The 24,306-nt window shown below is 38.9% G+C and overlaps 1 protein-coding gene across 1 annotated transcript in view; it reads left to right on the forward strand.

Moving 5' to 3' along the window:
- Positions 1 to 21,545, forward strand: part of Trpm6 (transient receptor potential cation channel subfamily M member 6) — a 107,993-nt gene extending 86,448 nt beyond the window's left edge. The window contains 9 exon segments of the mRNA XM_077797819.1: positions 588 to 613; positions 2,242 to 2,292; positions 3,763 to 3,828; positions 5,853 to 6,139; positions 6,432 to 6,514; positions 7,510 to 7,715; positions 13,733 to 13,784; positions 18,187 to 18,293; positions 21,412 to 21,545. Of these exon segments, the coding sequence (XP_077653945.1) occupies positions 588 to 613; positions 2,242 to 2,292; positions 3,763 to 3,828; positions 5,853 to 6,139; positions 6,432 to 6,514; positions 7,510 to 7,715; positions 13,733 to 13,784; positions 18,187 to 18,293; positions 21,412 to 21,545 (1,012 nt within the window).
- The last annotated feature ends 2,761 nt before the right edge of the window (positions 21,546 to 24,306 follow it).

Below are 24,306 nucleotides of genomic sequence, written 5' to 3' on the forward strand. Positions count from 1 at the left end.
ACTTTCTTCCCTAAGGACCTTAAATACTGGAGATATTCTTTGAATGCATTTATTCAGACTTGCCCATGGCCACTTGTGCACTTGAGCAGGGCAAGTAACAATTTAAAGAGAGCTAATTTCAGCCTGTGAACATTTAGGGGCCACGTGGGCTAATGAAACTGATTTGTAGACTTGTCCAGAGACATTCACAGACTCATTTGTAGGCATCTCCTTTGCATAGTTCAGGAACCCTTTAGTTTAATTGATCCAGAATAACACAAACACAGTTAAATCTTGTATTTGTGGTGTGATCACATAGCTAATTAAAAAAAAAAAACAACCTCTGTTAATTTAGCTTTAGGCATATACAGTGAATGACTTACATGCATATCTTGTGTTTATTTTTCAAGGAAAATCATTAGGGGGATAAATTCCTGTATTATTGAAGTGGGGATCAGATGTTACTGATAGAGTATGTATATGTAAATACCAAATATATGTACATATAAAATTTGTTTGCTTGTTTCACATACCTTTTCCTTTCTTTGATCATTGAAAGATTTTAAAGCAGAATTATCTATATAATTTGGGTTTTTTTCCCTAAACAGGTTGAGAAGTTCAAATGGAGTTGACAGTAAGTTTGTATATTTAAACATTTTATTTTTGTCTTATGAATGGTGAGGTTCAGTGTCCTGCTGAAACTTTTGTAGTTCTTTAATTAGTATTTATAATTTATGTCTAGTATACAAAGTAGAACATTCAGTATAAAGATAGAAAGTTGAGTATCTTTCTCCAAATAAATCAGGGCAGATATGCGATCTGTTCTTTTCCAATTACCTCTTTGACTGTGATTTTCCTGTTTCCTTTATGAGTGTGGGGATACCCTCTGACTTCATTTTGACTTGTCAACAACTCTGTCATTTTTCTACACTTTGCTCATTAAGAGCAAACCATTTGGAAGAGTATATGTGAATGCCTTTTCCTGTGCAGTTTCAATAGCACTTTATGCCCCAAATTGCTAAAAAGTGTTAAGTCATATAACCAGAAGCCTTATCTGTTTGCTCCTTCTCTGGAGCATAGGCTAGTACCTGGCATACAATAGGTGCTTAGTAAGCATGTGTTGAATAAACACGAATAAGTTTTCACAGCTTCTGAAGTGGTGAAGTCTTGCTTGACTCAGCTTTACACTCTTCAGATATTTACACCTTCAGATATTTAAACCTCCATGAAGGTCCTCCCTCCAGATAGAATTAATGTGGTCCCAAAACCTTGGTACACACACCTCTGTTATATAGCAAACTGTATTGTGATTCTAGTTATGTATTTTTTTCTCTAGTATGTTGCATATACTTTTCTCTTATTCCTATCTCTCTTGCCTAGCAAGACCCGAAGTGGGTGCTGAATATATGTATTTGATTATTGAATGAATTCAGGAAGGAATAGTCTTTTCTGCTGATTTTACTATTTTACCATACACCCTCAAAGGAAGTGATACCTGCTCCTTTCTTCTCCAGCAACAAGAAGGCATTGAGATCTGTGAGACTGGGCTCATTATGCTGCTTACTCTACTAGGTATAAGGCAGTTGCCACCATGAGACTAAAGTTTCTCCACTTTAATTTTGATTTTATGAAATGGCAAAACTGTTGCAGAGTCTTTCTCTGGAGCCTTGTAATTTAGCCTGGAGCAGATAGAAGAGAATGAGTTAAACTTGGAGGGGTGTTCCCAGCATGCAGAAGTTGCATCTCCAAGCAAATCCCTTGGTGCTGTTATCCACCCACTCCACTCCTTTGTTTCTGGTATATACCCCTTAATGTGTTTTCATCATTTTGCTGTTATTTTAGGTCAGTGAAGTAGTCTGCTAATAACTTGGCATTAATAATGTCTTTCTGTGGATACTGCGTCTTGGTAGGGAGCTCAGAGAATCGTGCTTCTGGGATGTTGTGAAGTGTGATGGGCAGCTGAGTGCTTTTTGCAACCCTGAGGTATAATTGGTTCAGAGGAAATACATCTTTGAGGCTAATATTACCTGTCTTTCTCCAATTCCCTATATAAATATGTTTGGAAATATTACATTGATGATTGGAAGCTGTCAGGGTACCATGTGCAATAATGTGGTTAAAGGATATTAGGCAAGCTTTTTCAAATCCAGAGAAGCCATTCTGATTAACCTGTTCAATAATAACTTTGAAGGCAATATATTCATAAGCATGTATTTATCTCCAGCCCTGTAATTAAAATGCCAATCTTCTCTATAATTTCAGAGATCTCAGCCTCCTTAAAAAGCCCTCAAGAGCCTCACCATCATTACTCAGGTAGGAAGTGTGTGTGCATAGAAGGTCAACTGAACTCAATGTCTGTGATTCTGCACTTGGAAAAAGAAATATCGGGGAATTCCATGTTATTGATATGGCTCCAAACTTGGAAAATTGTTCACTTTGTTGGAGAACAGCCTTTAAGTTTTTTTTTTCTAGGCATTGACTTGGAAAGGCAAATTGTGAGGAATTAAGAGGATTTAGATTCAAAGTTTTTATTGGCAAGTTCCAAATTGTGAAGGAGCAGGATGTCCTGGAGGTATACAGATTCCTTACATATTCCAAAGCAACCTAGAGCCAGAGATCTTTTGTATTTTGTATTGAGGGAAAGACAGACCTGGAAGTAGTTCTTTGAGGGAGGGTTTTGTACCCTCCGTGGGCCCTCAATAATAGATGTCACCTCACCTAGAAAGTTTAACAAAGATGTCTTACACGTATATTATTAAACAAAGATGTCCAGGGTCTCGACTCTCTTAAGCAATATCACATCATAGTGCTTCAGCTGTCTTTCTTTCAAAGAGGGAATAACTGTACTTGCTTTTCCTGAGGAACAGTCTGCCAAAGGGCTGAGGGAGAACTAAGAGGAAAACACTTTGAAATGCAAAATAGAACAACCAACTGGACTTGTGCCACTGGATGGTTTCTTGGAGGTCGCTGCTCTCAACCCTGGATGACATAATACATAGGTCAGCCAGTCTTTTATACAATCTAAAGCTCAGTACGTGGGCAAGACCTTGTGCTAGAGTTACCATTCTTATTATAATGAAGGTCATTTTTTAGGGTCCAGTAATAGACTGCCTTATCCTGAATTCTCCTCTATAGTGAATAATGAGTTAGTGGATTCCTCATCCCAGGCTCTTATAACCAGGTCTCTCAGCTCAGCAGTCATCCATTATTTTGACTCCAGCTGTCAACTGAAGAAAGTCTCTGGTGAGGAATACTGTAACTCATATTGACTCAGATCTGCTAGGATATGGCTCTTCTCAGGAAAATGCAGATCTCTTGCTTCTAATTAAAATAAGTCTTCACATCTCTTTGGGAAAAGGAGTGAATTGCACAAAATCACCAGTAGGTGTCCCCACAGTCCACTGTGCATTGGATTTGCTTTGGAAAAGGAAAACCAGAGAATGAAGACCACAAATTAAAATGCCATTTAAAAGACAGTTCCACATATGTATGGGTTGATGTGTGGTTTGCCATTCAGGAGAGCAGGGGACACAGTCCTTCCTTGAATCATGACATATAACCTCATATAAAATGTTCCTAAGATTGGGATTATTATTGGCATTTAAGGCATAGTATATATTTAAAAATGGTATAATTTATCATATATTGATAATGGAAAAAATAAAAGGCCTTTGAAATGAAATATTCTCGTATTATTTGACTATATTGATGTGGGGGGAAGATTTTCTGTAAATTTAATCCAGTGTTTCAGACTTAAAAGAGTAAAACTGTTTTTGTTTGCAGCCATTGAAAGGAATAATTTAATGAGGCTGTCTCAGACCATACCGTTTACACCCATCCAACTGTTCGGTGAGTAGCATCTCTACCTTCTTGAGGTCACACCAGGGCAGCGGCATAGGACATCGGAGTGAATCAAAGGACAAATCATGATACAGCATTTTACTTGAAAAATTTCCTTTGACCATAATTATAGATTAAGATTCATTTCCTAAAATGGAAACTTGTTGTGGCCAACATTTAGGGTCAGAATCTGATACTATGGGATGAGACCTATAATGAGCAGCAGCTGGGAAGAAAGCAACAATGTTGCACCTGGCATTCACTGACTGAGGCTGGAAGTACACAGTAAAAGAAAAGAATAAACCAACCACATATAATAAGCACAGAAGAGAGCATGAAATGTCAATATGGTGAAAGCCGACAGGCATCTAAAGAGAGATACTTTGTATGTTGTTTTTTATTTGTTTGATGTTTTTACATACACGGATTAATCTTACCTCAGACTGTAAATGTCATTTTGAAAGGTTGGAGTAGTAAAGAACAAGTTTGCTAGAGCATAAAGTTCAGAGGATAAAGCGGGAACCAATTGACACTATAACAAGGTCCCCCACGCTGCCCTTGATTTCCATTCTCTTCACGCTGTTCACATGGGACAGACCAGGTTGGCTTCTGATTGTTCATGCAGACGCCTCTTTCCAGTTGGTCCTGTTGCTGATTTTGCAGATCACTAGCTGTGCTCTGAATTCTCTAGGGATCAGGACTCCAAAGAGATCTCATCTCCTGTGGCATTTGTCTGGGCACCAAGAATAAATATTTGAAAACGAGTTACTAAGCATTCCCCAGATGTGTTTACTGGTAAGGAACTAGATACAAGAGTGAGGGAATGGATTCCTTTCTAGGTAAACCAGTACAGTGTTCACAACAAACACACAAATAACAACAACAAAAAAGTAACAAACATCTGAAGCAAAGATGTAAGAAAAAAAAATGAGACAACCTCAATGGAAAGTCTATCACGATTCTGTTACATCTGTCTGAAGCATTAACACTGTGTTGATGGAGTCCAGGTTCAAAAAGAATTGTGCCCATTCAATAGCTGGAAAATGGAAGCTGTGTAGCAGTTAAGTACCATTTTGTCTAAATTCCTTTGAGATTGAGTTTTTATCTGACTTCAGCCGTGTCAGTGTTTTTAACCTTTGCAACAACCCATTTCATCCTCATTTTACTGATGAGAAATTGAGGCTTTAAATGACTTGTTCAAAGGCACTAAGGGAAGAGGGAGAAGCTGTGGGTGTGACCCTGGTACTATCTGACTCCAGCTGCCTCAGTGATATAATAACATCCCCAAAGGAGAAAAACAGAAAGCACAACCCTTATTCTTCTGTAAAAACCACATTTTATATATATATATATATATATATATATATATATATATATATAGAGAGAGAGAGAGAGAGAGAGAGAGAGAGAGAGAGAGAGAGAGAATATAAACATGCACATGCATTATTATTATTATTATTATTATTATTTTGCTTCTGGGGATTGAACTCAGAGGCACTCATCCACTGAGACACACCTCCAGCCCTATTTTGTATCTTTATTTAGAGACAGGGTCTCACTGAGTTGCTCAGTGCAAGGCTGGCTTTGAACTTGAGATCCTCCTGTCTCAGCCTCCTGAGCTGCTGGGATTGCAGGTGTGCACACTGCGTCTGGCTGCATTCTTAATGTTAATTAGTGATAGGGAGGGCAATTATGGAAACAGGCCTAATAAAGCTCCTTTAGGAATGAAAATGAATATCCCTTTTAAAACATTTCTGTTTAATAAAAGCATTTCCATACTACTTTGATACTTTTTTTTGTCCAGTTGTAGTCTACAATAAGACTAACTTAATTCTTACATGTCATCTGATACTGTCCCTTCTTTCCTCCCCACCTTTATTGGACACTAGCTTGATCCATGTCTTTATTCTGCCCTAGTCCCTTCTTCTGTGATCATGGGGATCACTGAACTAATTCTGAGCTGATATCAAGGATGTTCCCTGTCCCAAACCCGATGACCTCATTGAACTCCTGGCCTTCACTTCTCTTTGCAGCAGGAGAAGAAGTCACCATCTATAGGCTGGAGGAGAGCTCCCCTCTGAATCTTGATAAGAGCATGTCCTCTTGGTCTCAGCATGGAAGGGCTGCAATGATCCAGGTGTTGTCCCAGGAAGAGTTGGATGGGGGCCTCCGCAAAGCCATGCGAGTCATCAGCACATGGTCTGAGGATGATGTTCTCAAACCGGGACATGTTTTCGTTGTGAAGTCTTTTCTCCCTGAGGTCGTGCAGACTTGGCATAAAATCTTCCAGGAGAGTACAGTGCTTCATCTTTGCCTCAGGGTGAGTCTGAAGTTCAGAGACTCAGAGCCAAAGAAAGGAGACTTGGCTACATCTTTTCTAAGACTACCAATCCAACTTGAAGGAAGTCTCGTATTATTTTGAAGGTGGTGAATTTTGTTGTATTTGTTTTGTAGGACTTTCACTTTTGAGGGAGTGGTGGTAGCTAAATAAGGTGAAAAATCACATTTGGGGAGCCTCTAGTGAATTCTGTGATCGTTAATCCCTAGGTGTCAGTAAATGTACACACACATATACACACATTTATATAATATCAATAATCCTTATTTTGTAGGAAATTCAACAGCAAAGAGCTGCTCAAAAACTAATCTATACCTTCAACCAAGTGAAACCTCAAACCATTCCCTACACACCGAGGTAAGGAAATCTTGGCAAAATGGCCCTTCATTTTAAGTAGGAACTCCTATTAATCTCTTCTCAGCCCATTAGTTATGAGAAATATCAGACCCATGGGAAAGTCTCCCATGGCTTTATTTTTGGGGTTCTTCCATAGTTATATAGACTGGAAAAAAGAGAATTAGATGCCCCAGAGATGTGTTGGCCTACATCACTAAATTTATGGGAATGGAAAAAAAAAAAAGAAGTTCAGGTAGATGCCATCACCACCTTTTCGATTATGCAAAACAGGCAGATCCTGGATGTGTTACTAATGTCCAGGATCAGTGTGGCAGAAAAGCATCTCTATTTTAAGCATAGTTTCTCCCTCAGTGTCTTAAAGAAATTAGGAACTCTGTAGGATTGAACTCTGGTTACTTTTACTTGAGTGTTTCCAGAGAATTGCATTCACTCATCAAGACACTTAATAATTTGGTGCTGAGGACTTAGGGTAAAACTTCATTGCTTTACTGACAAGGAATGTCATGCAGTGTGACAAAACAAGTTGGGTCTAGCCTGGTGTGGTGGTACATGCCTGTAATCCCAGCAATTTGGGAGGCTGAGGCAGGGGGATTGCAAAGTTTAAAGCTAGTCTCAGAAACTTAGTGAGGCCCTAAGCAACTTAATGAGACCCTGTCTCACTAAAAAATAAAAAGGGGTCGAGATGTGGTTCAGTGGTTAAGTGCCCCTGTGTTCAATCCCTGGTACAAAAAAAAAAAAAAAAAAAAAAAAAAGTTGGGTCCAGGATTTATAAAAGGGTTTGAAAGTTTTCTCAAAGAGAAGGGAGGCAAGTAAACATGGGAGAAACCCTCCTTGTCTTTGTATTCTGTTCCTTCCCTTCCCAGGAAGGGCAAGGTCAAGTTCTCCTAGGTTTCATTGGTCAGTCTTAGGCGAGCTCTCCTGCTGTGGACTGTCCTGGAAGGGAAAGCCTGCTTTGGCTATCTTCTAGGGGATCATGGCTTCTTTTTCCCTCACAGGTTCTTGGAAGTTTTCTTAATCTACTGCCACTCAGCCAACCAATGGTTGACCATTGAGAAATACATGACCGGGGAGTTCCGGAAGTACAACAATAACAATGGAGATGAAATTGCCCCCAGCAATACCCTGGAGGAGCTGATGTTGGCCTTCTCTCACTGGACCTATGAGTACACCCGGGGAGAGCTGCTGGTTTTAGATCTGCAAGGTAATTGATGACGGCATGACTTGATACAATAAGTATGAGGCAAAGTTCAGAGAGATCCAGGTTGGGCAATGTATGGGGTTGCTCTCACCAGCTTAGAAGGGAGGTGGAGATATTGGGCAGTGGTGATCATGAATACTTACTATGTTGTTTCCTACTTTGAGGGGAAAATGTAAGGAGACAATTAGCTGCTTAAGATGTAAAGACATCTTAAATTTTAAAAGAAATGGGGAATGATTTTTATATGAATTTTTCCAGTTTTATGGCCTTGCCTTGCTCTTATGTTTATTGTAAAATTTAGGCACACATTTGTACACATAGGGAAGTTTAAATTCTAGGCATTTTGAGTTCATTGCCTTAGCAATTTGTAGTTTAGCTTGCTCTCTTTGCTCTGTCCCTTGATATGACAGTTCATGAAAGAACACACTCAGCCTGAGAGAGGCAACGCACTGCACTCTTATTTAATGGAAACCTTTGATCAGCAGCACATCTCCCCACTATCAACACCTCACATGTGACTTCTAATCCTACAGCACAAACAGTATCTCCAGCAGACTTTCCTTGCAGGGACAGAACAAAATATGTATTAAGGTCAAAGTTTTGTCCTTGGGCTCACTGACTAGGGCTTTGGTTTTAAATAAGGGATTTAGTGCAGGAACTTTCATAGAAGTTATATCATTTAATCCCAGAAGCAGCACCTCAAGGTAGATATTATGGGGAATTTAGGCCCAGAAAGTTTAAATAACTTGCCCAAGGTTGCACAGCTACTTAAAGGGAAGCCAGGATGCAGATTAAGCTGGATTGACCATCTGTGTTCTGTTCTTTTTATTCCTTTAAAGAGTTTCTTACCTAGAGGACGCAACCATCTTATGGCTCATTTAAACCACTTGGGCCTTTTTCTTGTCCTCTATGACTTTCTCAGCTGTCCAGTTCTGGTGTTCTATGCTGAAAGCCAGGCTTGGAGTCTGGGGAATGTTGAGATAAATAATCCAGGGGAATCATGAGCAATGTCCAGTAAGACTTCAAAGTCACCTTGAAATTGGCATCTCATGCTCAAGGATGTACATGCACTTTTTAAACTACAAATACGTACTTCTGACCTTTGAGATTTCTGCTGTTCACAAGATCAGATTATATTTCTATCCCTCAAACACAATATTTCAGGAAGCAATATAAACAAAATTAAAATGACCATCATGACTCAGCTTTTTAAACCAACAAGAATTGGATCCATATAAACTCTGAGTGAGGCTGCCTAAGGCAACTGTTTTTGTGGCTCAAGTTTGGGAAAGGTTTATTGTTTTCATCTGTACTTGACTGTTTGTGCTTTGAGTTTTGGGTGGAGTTGATTCTAAAACAAAAGCAGAAACAAACAAACAAACAAAAACAACCAAAGAAAAACTTTAAGGAATTAATGATGACTCTTCTGTGCATTTTGTATTCCACTTGAATAGGTTTTTGTTTAATGATGTTTATGTTTGGGGATTTTTATGTCTCTTAGTAATTCAAAGTGACATTAAACAGAACAAATGCTGTGCTGATAGTCTTGGGGGAAAAAAGGGAATTAAGTTTATTCTTTTACTGAGCAATTATGTCAATTGCAGAAATAGGCCACTCCAAATAAACTATGTCAAAACATTGACCTTCAAAGAAGGGAAGAGTGGACATCAGAGAATGATCATGATGAAATTTGAGATGCTTATCAGAGAGTTGTGGCTAATTGGTTAGGCCTGAGTTTAGGAAGAATATGAGTCCTGTAACAGTAATTATAAGCAGTTATACTATTACTACTGCTAACTAACATTTACTAAGAACTTATTTTGTGCCAGGCACTTGGCTAAAAGCTCATGTGCAATATCACGTTTAATCCAAACCAGGTTGGAAAGGAGAAAATATAACATGTTTTTAAAATCTCATAATGGGTTTTCATTCAGTTTTATATTGTATTTAATTTATTTGTATTTCTGATCTTTGGAGAGAAGAGTTGCCTAGGAGGTGGGGGTGAAAGATGCGAAGCTGGGTAGAAGCCCTTGGGAGGAGGAGCTTTTAAGTTGCAGTGCCAGAGTCTGACTCCTGGCTCTACCTCGAATTGATTTCATGACCCCAGGAGTGGCTTTCGAGTCCGACCTGCCTCTTTTGTAAATGGGAAAAATAATATTATGCACTTAAGTCATTAGGCTATTGAAGAGTTCAGGTGAGACAAGTTCTTGCAGGTAGTAAGTCCTCAATAAATGTGAGTTATTGCTATTTTTATCTCAGTCTCTGCAAGGTTCTTTAAGATGGAGGTTAATCATTAGTGGGGTTCTGGTGCTACTGTAGGGAGACCCCAACTTAGGTCTCTGTTCTCTACTGCATTGAGGAGAAGAAGGCAGGGGAAACAGGCAGTTTATTCTTTCAGTCTCCCTTCTTTCTCCTCTTAAATTTCTTACAAGAGAGTCCCAGTCATTAACCCAGAAATTGCCACACCAGGCCAAGAAACTGAGCTCTAAGGAGAGGTGTGACCAATTTCACATCATTTGTAATTATACTGAAGCTTTCCGGTCTTTTTCCACTTAAAAATCCTGCATATGAGGTTCTGAATCATCATCATTATACTTGAAATCCACTGTTTAATTCCCAGCAGTAGAAATTAAAAACAATTGTATTTCAAATTACCGTGGTGCACAGCTTTGTTTTTTTGTGGTGCATAGCTCATTATGTTTTTCAAGGGACTTTTGGAGATACAGTATTAATTTCTTATTCAACAAAGCCATTTCCAGAATAAGTCAATATCCACCACATTATCATAAATTGTACATCAACAAAGAAAGTAACTTCTTTGCACAGATGTAGAAGATAATTGATGGATTCAAAGGTGATTGAGATCAGAAGGCAAATTTGTGAGTTTTCTCATATTACCTGGATACTGTTACAGTCAGTAGAGAGATGCCTTGGGGGGACTTTTAGGTGTTGAAATACATCATTTTCCCATGTTTTCCAAATGTTCAGAGAATATATGTGTTGGGAGGTCATGATGGTCATTTTCTATTTGGATGTTCCTGTGTAGCTGGGAGAAACAGAGTGGCAGTGGTGGTGGGTGGCTGCTGGTGGTTCATTGGTGTTTGGGTGGTCTCTCTCTCTCTCTCTGTCTCTCTCTCTCTCTCTCTTTCTCTCTCTCTCTCTCTCTCTCTCACACACACACACACACACACAAACAAACACACACACACACAAAGACACACATACACACGTTCAGAAGGCCCATCTTCCATTGGAGGGCCCCAAAATATGTATTTAGTAGTTAAGCTTTGAACTGTTCAGTGGGTTTGTGGATACTCTACCCTCATTCTTCTAAGGTGTCATGTTTGTTAGGAAATATAGTGCTTTAGGGAAATAGGATAATCAGAAGCATGATTTTACCAGTGGCAAAAATATAAAGTTTAATTTTATAAGAGGTCCTTGATTGAATAAATATGATAAAAATAACAGTTAATATATTTTAGTTTCATATGTGTCAGATAATCTGCTAAACAGTGTGTATACTATTGTTCATTTAATACTCTCAGTAATCCTATAAGATAAGGCACAGATTTCCCACTTTCAGATGATAAAACTGAGCTTCAGAGAAATGAAGGGAAGTCCCCAGGTCTCCCGTACTCGAAGGTGCTGGAGCTGTGAGTCCTTTGACTTCTGTGACTCTGATTTAAAGTAAACAGGGGCTGACATGATTTTGATGGACTTTTTTTTCCTCCCTACAAAACCCCCTTTTTGTCAATTGCTGTTATCTCTTCAGCTATGGTGTGTCCTCCTAGCTTAAATTCACACTTTACTTAGATACCAGCCTAAGTTTTCATCATTGCTGTAAACTCCAGGCTTGATGTTAGGTCTGCACTCAAACAAGTAAAAGGTTTGTTAGCCTCTCTACTGGTGGTACTTGGGGTATCTTTCTGCCTGTCGTGCTGTTTACTTAATTCATGGTTAGAAAACCAGCATCTCTCTAGGCTGTTCCTTTCTTATAGGAGTGGTGAGAAGAACACGAAAGGACCAGCCTCTTCCTGTGATTTTATTCAGAAGGGATAAGGGATGAGCAGAGCAAGTTTTGCATACTTCCTTTGAGCTATATTTCAACCTTACTTTATTTTTTCCCTATTCAAATTCAGTGTGAAGTTAATATGCTAGGAGTTTTTTAAGGCGCTCCTGGGTCAAATTCACAGGGTATATGGATTTTGATGAGAAAACAAATTATGCCTTATTTGCATTAACTGGTAACTGAAACTTGTCATTTTCTTCAGTTACAGTAGACCACATACCACAGTGATATTAGCAGTACTTGTGAGTGTTTACAATAGAAATTACAGATATTAACATAGTATTTACAAAGATGGCAGAAATCTCAAAATATTGTTAGTATTTGTCACACGTTGGATGTTATAGTAGTTTATAGATCCAGGAGAAATCCTGTTATTTAATTTACTCGTAAAGAAGCACATGTATTGTAATACTGTAATTAAAAAATATTTTGATAACTGTATTTCCATGCCATTGGTTTCCTTTATAATCCTACATATTTAAATCATGTAAAACATTATTCTGAGAATGGGGTCCCTTACCCTTACCAAACTGACAGAGAGGGGACATGACACAGAAAAAGTTAAACACTGCTGCTCTAAGCTCTGACTTGCTTTGTCATTTTCCTGGGGAAGTCAGTTTTTAGGGGAAAAGTCTGTAAGGATTATACTTTCTTGTGGAAGGTTTAATGTATTTAAATATACAGAATACAGAAATATTTTAAAAATAGTGTTTAGACAGAGCTGTGGCTGTGGCTCAGTGGCAGAGTACTTGCCTAGCATGTGTGAAGCTCTGGGTTGGATCCTTAGCACTGCATACAGAAATAAAATAAAATAAAATAAAGGTATGTTGTCCATCTACAATTACAAAGAAAATATTGGTTAGACAACATGAGTTTTAAACAGTGGTTAGAAAACACGAGTTTCTTTCATGAAGTACAATACATACCAATGTTGTAAAGTTCACATAAGTTTTAAATAATCTTCCCACAAAGCTAATCTCTTTCAAACACAGAACCAGAGCAAGTTAGAGAATGATCTCAGACACTGTAGCATGGTGCCTGTTTATCTGTCCAGCTGCCTGCAATGTCACCACCATTGGAAATCAGCCTCCTCGCCATTTGAATTTTATGAGATTCACTTTGGGCATTCATCCCTGTTTTTTTTTTCTTTTATATACAATTTGCTTTAAATTGAACCTATATTATCTGTTAAGGCTTTGGTGTCACCTTGTAACAAGTAAGTTTTATTGAAGACTCATATATTCAGAAAAGTGCTGGTAGCTTAAATTGAACACAGAGGTGCAACCAGCAGCTGATCAACAACTTGGTGTTGATTCATTGTAGTATTTGTAAGTGGTGTAAATAATTTGATGTATCCCTTTGATGGAGCAGAGGCTGTACTTGCAAAACCTCATAGCACCTTGTGCCTTGCTGAGCACTGATGGAGTCCATCTAAGGGGACCCTGAATCAACGGGAGGAACACGACTTCCCTCAGCTTTTATCTAGTTATGATCATGGATGAACCAAGAGACCTTTGACAAATTACTTAATCTCTTTGAACATCAATGTACTCATTGATGTAAATGAGATTCACATGTAAAATTAGGATATGAGACTAATATCTTATGATTGCTGAGAATTAGAGAAAATAGAACTAGAATGTCTAATGTGCACAAGTGGCAAATTAATGGCAGATGTCACTATCAGTAACTGTGAACACACCACCAAAACATTCATTTGTGGTCTACACGTTTATTATAACAGAGGGGATTGTGGGAGACAGTGCCTTCACTAAAATTTCCAAACATTCCTGGACAATTTTTATATTAGATTTAATTCATATGATGTTTAATTTACTACACAGCGATTGTGAGATCAACAAAAAGACGCTAAGACTTGATTATTATTTTCTTGAACTTATAAAAATGTAAAACCTCCATTTGCTAAGTGAATTTTGTTTCTTCTTTTGAGGTGTTGGAGAAAATTTGACAGATCCATCTGTTATAAAACCTGAAGATAAACAGTAAGTTAATTTATGTGTTATCATTTAGAAAATTACATTTAATTTGTACATGTTTCTTTTTAATTATTCTTTAACCCTTACATAAAAATGTAAAAATTATACATATAATAGGAAACCATGCAATGTTTCAATACATATATACACTGCATATTGTTTAAATGGTACATGGTTTTAAAAATAATTTATAAACATACAGCTTGTTGCCTAGATCCTAGAAAGATTTTGAAGCAGCTTTTGTATATAGGTCTAAAACAATAAGATTTTAGATTAGAAAATGTGGGTAAAAGGAAAGTATGGAAATAAAATCATTAAATCTGGAGTTGGGTTAGTATATATAAATGGAAATTATATAGTAGTCAGAATTTGGTTGCAAATTTGATGCTGAGTTTCCTAGTGTCCCAAACACAAGAGAAATGTGCTTAAGTTTAGCTTGTGTTGGCTTTGACATGAAAGCAGTGTCCTGTGAGAAGCACAGTTGCCTTTGTTGTCTTCACAGTGGAATCATAGCATCTTATCATGGGCAGCATCTTCCATCACTTGCTTATAAAATGACAGCTGAGGACATAAGTGTGCTATCCAGTCACAGCAAAGCTATGAGAGGTCAAAACAATGGGGCTGAAATAACAAGCATCAGGTTGTCCAGCTTAATTTATAGCCAAAGTTATATAGAAGGAGGAGTCATCTGCCTGTCCTTTGAATTCCCGAGGGCATTTTGTCCCATCAGCAGGCTTTTTGAAAGACTTGACACTAAAGGATCTGAGGTTGTGTTCTTCTGTTAAAGGTGGAGTAAAAAGAAGTGATGGTGCCGATTAAGGACCGCTCAATACGGCAGACAACAATGGTTCTCAAATGTGAGTTTGCATCACCATCACCAGGAGAACTTGTTAAAGCGCAGATTGCTGGGCTCCACCTCCAGAGTTTCTGATTCAGTAGGTTGGGGGTGGGACCAAATAATCTGCACATCTAACAAATTCCCAGGTGACTCTGATGCTGCTGGTTCATAGACCACACTTTGAGAACTGCTGGCATTTAACATTTTTACTTCTTAGTCATCTTAGGTATCTATATGTGGTTCCTAGGTGGTAGAAAAAAAAATAAAACTACATATGTGGGCAGTCCTTATACAATAAAGTCTGACATTTTTACTTTTCCTCCCCCAGAACTCATAGATGTGCACTGCTGTAATGCTCTGTTATTTTACTGAATCTAAATTTGGTCCCGCTTATAGATTTCTATGCAAAAGCCTATCTATATGTTGGATATTTAATTGGATTAGGTGAGCTAGAGAAGGTGAGGTGATCATATTGCTCATATGCATTGTCTAATTCTCATGATCTTTATTTGACTATGTCATCCATGTTGTAATCAGTAGGGTACACATTAAGGCTTTATTATTTTTCACCTTAATAGGGCTAAAGTTTTTTTTTTTTAACCTAAGAATATTATTTCTTCAGTAGCCCTGTGTGCCTTGGGTTTATAGTAGGAACCTTGTTCTGTACATTCTTTGTAATTTTGCAGTGAAAATTTTGTGCACATATTATGAACCTAGTTTATACATATTCTCATTCATTAAATTCTGACCTTGGCATATATCACTTAATATGACCTGAATAGCCTATATTTTTAGGATTCCAAGATTCTGTTATCTCACTTGACAGTTAAGTATTTAATTGCATTCTATGGGCAGTAAGTCTCAGTTTTTATTAAGGTCTCCTGGGGAAATTAAAAAAAAAAAAAAAAGATGCGCAGGATTGGCATCCAATTAGAATCTCCAAAGATAGGGCCCTTATGTCTGTATTTTTTAAAAGTTCCCCATGTGATTCTGTGGGCAACCAGAGTTGAGAATTTTCTGTCTTTACCTTTTATGACTTGAGGATGAGACTCTGGAAACTGATGGGATGGCATCACCAAGTCCTGCCTGGTTTTGTGGGACCACCCAGTTGTGGGTGCAGTTAGTCTTCATGGTGACAATAACAGAAAGTCCTATTTTCTCATGACTCATTAGTTCAACAAGAATGACATCTAATTAATTCAACGAGGCACTTCTATGTCAGAAACCCTGGCTACACAAAGCATGGACCTAGGACCAACAACAACAGCTTCATGGGAGATTGTTACAAGTGCAATGCGGCAGAACTTCCTTAGACCTATAGAATCAGAATCTGCGTTTTTTTACAAGATCTTCCCGTGATTTGGTGTGAATTAAAGTTTGAGAAGCACCAATTTAAGCCAACACTTTCACATATGTTATTTATTTTAGCCTTTGCAACAACATTGGAAGTAAAGCATTTTCAGTCCCAGTTTGCAAATGATAAAATTGAGTCTCGGGGAAGACAGGACAATAACTTGTGTATGAGGAAAGGGAGTCAAGATAAGGGAATAATCCACTATCAGAAGGGAAGGGGTTTTTTGTGGTATACATTCTAATATTGTTTCTCATGCCTATTGTCTCAACTTTCTCTAATCTTCTGCCTGTTTTATTGGTAGTTTGAGTTTATATCTTTTTAGATTACTGCCTTGATGGTTTTGGGCATTTGACAAGCATGAAATGATGAGATGTTCTTTAGTAAATCTATGTATAGATGGCACTAATTAGCGTTTCCTCGCGTGTGGAACCAAGCGACCACCTGCTTTTCCTATGTTGTGAAAAATCTGGAAAACAGCTAGTTGCATTTTTTTTTTTCCTTAACCTGATTATCTGGACTGCAGGGCCCAGGGCTTTCTGTAAAGTGTAGATGCAAATGAATGTGCCCGCAATCTTTTACCCTCTGCTGCATGGTGGTGGGAGTGGTCGAATCCCTAATATATTCATTTTGGAGTAATTTTGATTCTTTTGTCTTGACTTTCACATAGCTCCTCGGGGAAACTGATTTAGCTTAGAGCTTTTATCTGAGAATCAATGTTATTTCTAAGTTGGGGGTTTTCATTCTTTTTTGGGAGAAATGGCAGGTATGAAAGGCAAACAGGGACATGATGGAGAGACTAAGGAAAGGAATCCTTTGATGGGAATGACTAACTAATGCCTTTAGTTTTCACTATATTGGGATTGTAGAGTTCTGGTCTAAATACCAAGCAATTCGACTTTTTTTTTTTTTGCCACCTTCCGTTTCACCTGATTGAAGTAGTGCCTTACCAGATGGGCTGAAAGGGAGGCATAGCTAACAAGAGGCAGCTTATGAAGCCTGGTAAACACCACCAGAGCTGTACTTTGTAAGAGCGATTGAGTGACCAGGAAAGTTAATCCTAAGTGTCTTTCCACTCTGTCTTCCCAAGAGATTTCCTCCACCTACTCACCACAGAGCAAAGAGGCAATCTGAGATCAAACTGACATCAGCCCTCATTCTGAGCTTGGCACATCTTCAGAGCAGCTACTGTTCTTCTGCCAAAAGGAAGTGGAAATTGAGATAAATGTTTCAATACTTGGATGGAAAAAAGTCCATTTTTACACCATGTCCCCTTTGAAAAACCGCATTCCTTAGAAGCGAAGTTTATTGTTTCCTTTTGTGATAGTTTGCTTTGCTTTTTTCTTAAGACGTGGTATTTAAGAGTGGTAATTGAGTTCAGACTTTTTAAATGTGCTGTTTCCACTCTGCATGTCATTAAAATAAAATATTAGCTTTCATAAAGTTTCTTTGGAAGTGTTTCTGGTGTGCTGTGTTCCGTGGTGTGCAGAATGGCATGGTCTGAAGAATCATGGTTATAGGCAATATGATAATGGATGGACACAATCCTAGAATCTGCTGGAGATCTATTACAATGATAGAATATTTGAAATCTGCCTCACATATACCGATTCTATTCGGTGAGCATATCTGGTTTACTTCCATGTGCACATGGTCTAATAGTAGTTTTGTTGTCCCATAAAGAGCCCAATTTGCAGCTTAGAAAGTGGCTTTTGAAAAAGCCATAAATACTGTCTCTAGGGTTCAGACAGGTATTTATTTTTGAGGAAGGTTTATTTTGAGAAAAGTATTTGGGTTTGCAATGATGTATATGCATCATTTTAGAAGGTGTGTTTTAATAGCAATTTTACTTTATACCTTACCTTTCCATATTTTACTAGAACATTTGGTAATGAATGTCACTCTCTCACCCCATATGCATTAAAAAGGGTTTCACTGTATTTTGTTTTAATGTGGTACATAGAAAATTCACTCTTCTATCAGATTAGCGTTGAAAATGAGTTTCACAGTAGGTCTTGGAGTTGGGTACAAAGATTTAAGTGCATTTGAATTTTAAATTTGCAAACCTAACATTGTTGCTTCCCCAAAGTGCTCTGTTCTTTGTTGGCTCCTTCAAGTTACTGGGTTACTATGGGATACTGTTCGGTATCTTAGAGAATCCTAGTTGAGCTCCTTTTTTCTTAGCCATGATCTAATTGATATTCTGATATTTCCTCTAGATCAAGAGGAATGGTGTTTGGACCAGCCAATTTAGGGGAAGATGCAATTAGAAGCTTCATTGCAAAACATCGTTGCAACTCCTGTTGCCGGAAGCTCAAACTCCCGGGTATGCCACAAACAATTCTATTTTTCTCTAAGTAAATCTCTCATAGAAACAACATCTATTGTAACCTGGGATCGAGTCGGAAATCTTAATCACATTTTTATCTCATTCACAGTCATTCGCAGAGCCTGACTTTCTGACTGCAAAATTTTCAAGACTCCGAAGGGATTAAAAGGACAGGGATTTACTTTAGGTTCTGCCAAAATGTGATAAAACAACATGGGGCCCAGTACTTGTCACAGTCACTCCCAGGGAAAAGTTTCACTGACTTAAACGCGCCCTGGCCTGCCCCTTTGATTCCAGCTTGCTCCTACCACCCTGGTACCCATAACATTTCAATTCTATTCTATTTTGCTATTGGACACTTGGGAGGGTGGAGTCTAGAGGGACACAACAACTGTCAATTAAATTGTGCTTCTCACAATAAAAACTTGTCACATTATTTAGTTTTTGCTGTGCTGGGGATTAAACCATGGCCTGGCATTTGCAAGGCAAATCCATTAGCACTGATCTACAACCCACCACATTAAACACATCTTGTGATTGCTGTTTAAACACTCTGGCTAGATAATATGGCATAGCTTCTCTGAAACCAAAACAGACACCATGGAAAATATCCCTGATAAAAAAGCAAACAGCTGGAGGTCTCTGACCTCCAACCTGACAATCCCAGCTCCATGATATTCTTTAATTTTGTCTCAGGAGGGGAGCTTCATGTCTGCCTCACCCTTTTCTTAGGTCACATCAAACTTGATCTGATACTGGACTTTCACATATTTTAAGCTAAGTAGCCCTTCCTGCCATATCAAAAATTATACCCTTGAGCTGTCTGTGGTGGCAATAAGCCTATAGTGCCAATTACTTGGGAAGGTAAAGCAGGAGGTTCCTTGAAAAGCCCAGGAGCCAGCCTGGGCAAGGTAGTCAGACCCATCTATTAAAAATATATATCATACCCTCAGTTGGAAATCAGTATGAGTACTGGCCATTCCCTTGGATGAAGCAGATATAAATTTATAGTGTAAAGGGAGGGAGGACTTTTTTTTTTAATTGTAGAAGGACACAACACTATACCTTTTATTTATTTATTTATTTATTTATTTAGGGTGCTGAGGACTGAACTCAGGGGCACTCAACCACTGAGCCACATCCCCAGCCCTGTTTTGTATTTTATTTAGAGGCACTGAGTTGCTTAGTGCCTCACTATTGCTGAGGCTGGCTTTGAACTTGCTATCTCCTGCCTCAGCCTCTGAGCCTCTTGGATTATAGGTGTGCACCACCGCGCCCAACATATTCTATTTATTTTTATATGGTGCTGAGGAAAGATCCCAGTGCCTTGCACATGCTAGGCAAGTGCTCTACCACTGAGACACAACTGTAGCCTGGGAGAGGGAACTTCTGTGGGCAAAACTTAGCAAAAAAACCTGGGTTTTAGAGCTGGCCTCTAGTTCCAGTAGGAATATAGTGCATTAGCCAGTGTGTGGGGTCAGGGTGCATATGTTGGCTGGGGAGGTCAAAATGGAGCAGTAACAGGGGTAAAGCCCAATTCTCATAGCTACCCAGACTCTCTCACAAATCAAACACCAGACTAGCTGAGAGATCAGTACCCAGCATTTTATCCTCCCCTCTGGTCAGAAGCAGCCCAGGCTGGGGCTGGGCTGAGAGGTCTTAGGGCCTCCCGTGAAGGGCTCTATGGGAGGCAGGAGCTGACAAACCCTTGAGTTATCCCATGATTGCAAGTTGGACTCTTTAGCTGCATGTCCTCAGGCACTGGCCCGTCCCTAGCCTGATTCATTGTACCCTGGACAGGGCAGTCTCCATTCTTAAAGACACAAGCATTACATCTAATCAGCCAGGAGCCAGGGAGACTTGAGCCATCGTATACTACTTCCAGTTCCTGAACCTAGTTGGCTGTTCTGTCTCATTAAGGTTGAGATCGTTTTTTAAATACACTGGTGGGTTTCAAGTAAGTGATTTGATAATTTCTCCATCTTTAGACATAATCTGTGTTTCCCTTCCAAACCTTACTTTTAAACCAACATTTAAATGGAAATAAGAAATATCTTTGTTTACTCCGATGTTTGTGATATGGATTTTTAAAAAGTTTAGTTTGGGAAACAAGTTCAGAATTGACTTTTCTGATTTACTTTTCACACTTACTTATTTGTGGAGAGGCAGTTTCGAACAGTGTTTAAGAGTCTAGGACCTAGAACCTGGCAGTCTGGGCTCATATACCAGTTCTGTTTTTTACTAGCTATAGGAACTTGGAGTTCAGTACCCTCATCTGAAAACTTGGGGTAACAGTACCTGTCTCAGAAAGTTGGTGTTAGATGGAGTTAATATATGTATATGTTTAATAGATGTTGATTATTATTAAAATATGTATTAATTTTATGACTCCAGTTCCTACTGGAACTGGAGGCCAGCTCTAAAATCCAGTTTTTTTGCTAATCCCCATTTAACATTAAAAAATGCAAAAAATGCATTTTCCCCCTTTGGTGTTGAAGCTGGAACTCGGGGCCTCGTGCACACTAAACATGTGCTGTACTGCCAAATGACACACCTAGCTCCCTGATAATATACATTTAAGACCACCAAATTTAGTCAGCGCATCACAAAAAGTTACACACACGTTTAAAGCTCATTTTCCTCCATGTCCTTCTCCCAAAGATTACCTCTATGAATGTTTTTCCAATTTCCTGTTTTCAAATGGAAGGTGGAGGACTTAGGAAACATAGGATCTGATCATTGGATAAAACTTTTGTAGGTAGTGCTGAACTTGAGGTATGTTTTTGTTACAGAAAGCTGACCCATTTGGGCTGACCTGCCTGACCCTGCCCATAATTAAATAGTTTCTCTTTCTGAACTCTGGCCAGGTTATACCTTATGGGGCACTGTACATGAAATCAAACTACCATATCTCTCCTCCATGTGTCCAGTGCTCCCCACAGCAAGGGAGTTAGAGTTACACCTGGGCATTGAGGTGGGAGGGAGGACTTGGTTGGATCATGGCCTGGGGAAGTAGAACCCTCCCTGAACACTTAGCAGAGCCTCAAGTTGAGTCTATCTAGAGGATATAAGTGTGTTTGTGGGGTATCCTAGAACTGTCTTGTCTTCCTTGTAGATTTGAAAAGAAATGACTATTCCCCTGGAACAATAAATTCCAGCTTTGGATTTGAGAAGGAAAAAGAACCAACCGAGGGGCCTCCAGCAAGAGAAAGGAGTAGAAATTCCCTAGAAGATCATACACGACTCTAAAAGAGGGAGAAGCAAGAAGATGATGGCCCTCAACTTTTCTGCCATGAGTTCTTTGGTGATGTAGATTGATGATGCAACACTGATTACATCAGATCAAGGGATCAGGATGGCTTTGTACTGGGACACATCTGTCCCTGCCCAGAGGCCTCATTGGTATATAAGGAACGGATTCTCCAGGATGATGACCTATGAAGGATATTTGGCATGCATTCCTCTCTCCTCAGGTTCCACAAGAAGACACTTGGACAAGTCAGCTGGAAATACTGTTTTTTTTGATACCTCATTGCTTTAGCTGCTCACTTGGAACCTTTGGAGCAGAGTTCTGTGTGCTAAGGAACTAGGGGGATGAATTTAATTTAATTTATTTTCTCACTGTGTATGCAGACTGTTGCCCCCCCCTGATGTTCACCACCTCACCCACACATTATTCTTATGTGTGTGTATATATATATGTACATTAAGAAGTTATTTGACTTCCTCCTCTATCCTATTCAGTAGCACAGAGCTTTGACTAGCAACAACAAGGAAACAATGCAATAAGGGTGTATTTGCACAGATCAGAGCACACTCCTGTACCAACTAACCAGTAAAAGTTAGTATCCTGGTGAAATCTAGTTGGGTTTGAGTACTGTCAGTAATCTATGTGATGTCTGGGCATTTCGGGTTTCTCTAAAACAAAAAATGAAGGGAAATCTAAAACAAATGCCTTTCCTTTTATTTTTTATTTTTTACAAGGAATTGTAAAATTGGAGATAAATTAAGAAAGGGTTTCCCTTCCTTGATCTTAGGGGTGCTGTCAGTCAGAATTGATTAGGTCAACCTCCATCATGCCACTTTCTTTTCCAGAGCTCTGTCTGTAATATTATAGGCTGAATCACTGCATGTAGGGTCTTATGAAGAAATATATGCTTTCAGACTGAAACATGTTTTTCAGGTGTTTACTTTGCTCCAAGATGGAGTTCCGGTGGTTTTAATCTGGCTTGAAAACGTGTCATCAGTTTCTGATGCCCAAAATGAAGGATCTCTGGAAAGTACACTGTGTGGCATTTTGGAGGGGTCAATTGTGCCTCTTGCACACTAGGTTGGGTTGCCCTACCTCAAAACAAGTATGAGCTTTGAACACAAGCAGAGATGGAGGGCTGGGAATCCTCTCCCCTCTCCCCCTGCCTCTCCTTTCTTATTATAACATGTTCCAATCTGCCAGCAGCAAACCTCCTGGGTTTGAAAAATTTCAGCTTATCTTTATCTTTAGTCTTTACATTACATATCTTGCTTCTGAGCCTGCTTTTCAAATATATGCTCCTGCATTCTTAGGTTATACTTCAGGGAGCCTGTTGCACAGTGGGTAGAAAATCAAGGATTTTGTTTGCAGTGATTTTGTCTGATTCTTTTGAGTTGCTTGCTATAAGGGTTAATCTATATTCCTTTGACTTTGGTCTGGGATGGTAGACAGTGGGAAATTTGGGTGATTTCTTGATTGACAGTGAGGGCAGATAAAATGTTAATATTTTATTCTATTTTATGAGTCAATAAAGATCAATTGGTACTTACTTCAGTGCTGTATTCAACTCAAATGGAAAGAGGCAATTTGTCCAAGGACAAAATCAAAGACATCAATTTATTAGCCAACTACTTGTTACCTGGGATAGAACCTAAAAGCAAATACATTTTGATTTCAAATTTTTGTGGTGTGCTTAAAAAAAAAAGAGTGAAGAAAAATCTACAGAATAACATTTTAAAAAGATGAACTGCTAAGGGATGGGGTTGTGGCTCAGTGGTAGACCACTTGCCTAGCATGTGTGAAGCACTGGGTTCGATTCTCAGCACCACATATAAATATAGGAATAAAATAAAGGTCCATCAATGTCTAAAAGAAAAATTTAAAATAAAAAAAAAGATGAACTGCTCAGCAAAGGTCACTAGGATTGCTTGGAAGGCAGCTATGCTCATCACTATCCCACCAATGCAGACAACTAGGATTGCTTGAATACAATGTGACAATAACTTTGATTTCTGATCACTAGAGTGAAATGTTTATTTATTCAATTTTATTCAACAGATATTTATTAAATGCCTTTTCTACATTGCATGAATGATGAGGATGCAGAGATGAACAGGACATGTCTTTGCCCTTAAAGAGCTTTATGTCTCCTACTTTTGTTTATTTCAAATTTGCACTTCTACCAAGTGCTAGAATTTTTTATTTCTGGGCAAATGTTGAACTCAGAGATGTCTCATACCCTACCTGCCAGGGCAGTATGTACACACTGAGACAAGAGAATTACGGCAAATAAGAAGACATAGCTAGGACTGGTTTTAGGAACCTGTGAAGAAAAACAGACCGCATAGTCCTTTTCTGAGCACAAAGCCTGCATCACAGATAGGATCTGAATCTGGGGACCAGAGAAACAGGCAGGATCCAGGAAATTCTCTACTGGGGCACTCACTGGGCACATAGGATTTTCTTTCCACGAGGCGGTACATGCCTGGAGTGACTTCTGCCCCTGCTATCTTAGAGCTTCCTTACAGCTCTGAGGGATGAAGTTTGATGTGGTTTTGAGTATTTCTTGCCCTGTCGTCTTCTGAGGCTTTGCAAAAACAAGTACTGGCTGACCCAGACTTCCCAACATTCAGTCAATACTTTAAAAACTTTCTGTTGTTGTTGCTTGTGACTCTTATTTTAGAGGAAACTGGCTACTCTGGTTCTAGAAGTCATGCCACAGATGTCCCTGTTATGTCCTGTGCTTTCAGACACCCAACC

This window comes from Urocitellus parryii, chromosome 4 (assembly GCF_045843805.1).
Source record: "Urocitellus parryii isolate mUroPar1 chromosome 4, mUroPar1.hap1, whole genome shotgun sequence".
NCBI lineage: Eukaryota > Metazoa > Chordata > Mammalia > Rodentia > Sciuridae > Urocitellus > Urocitellus parryii.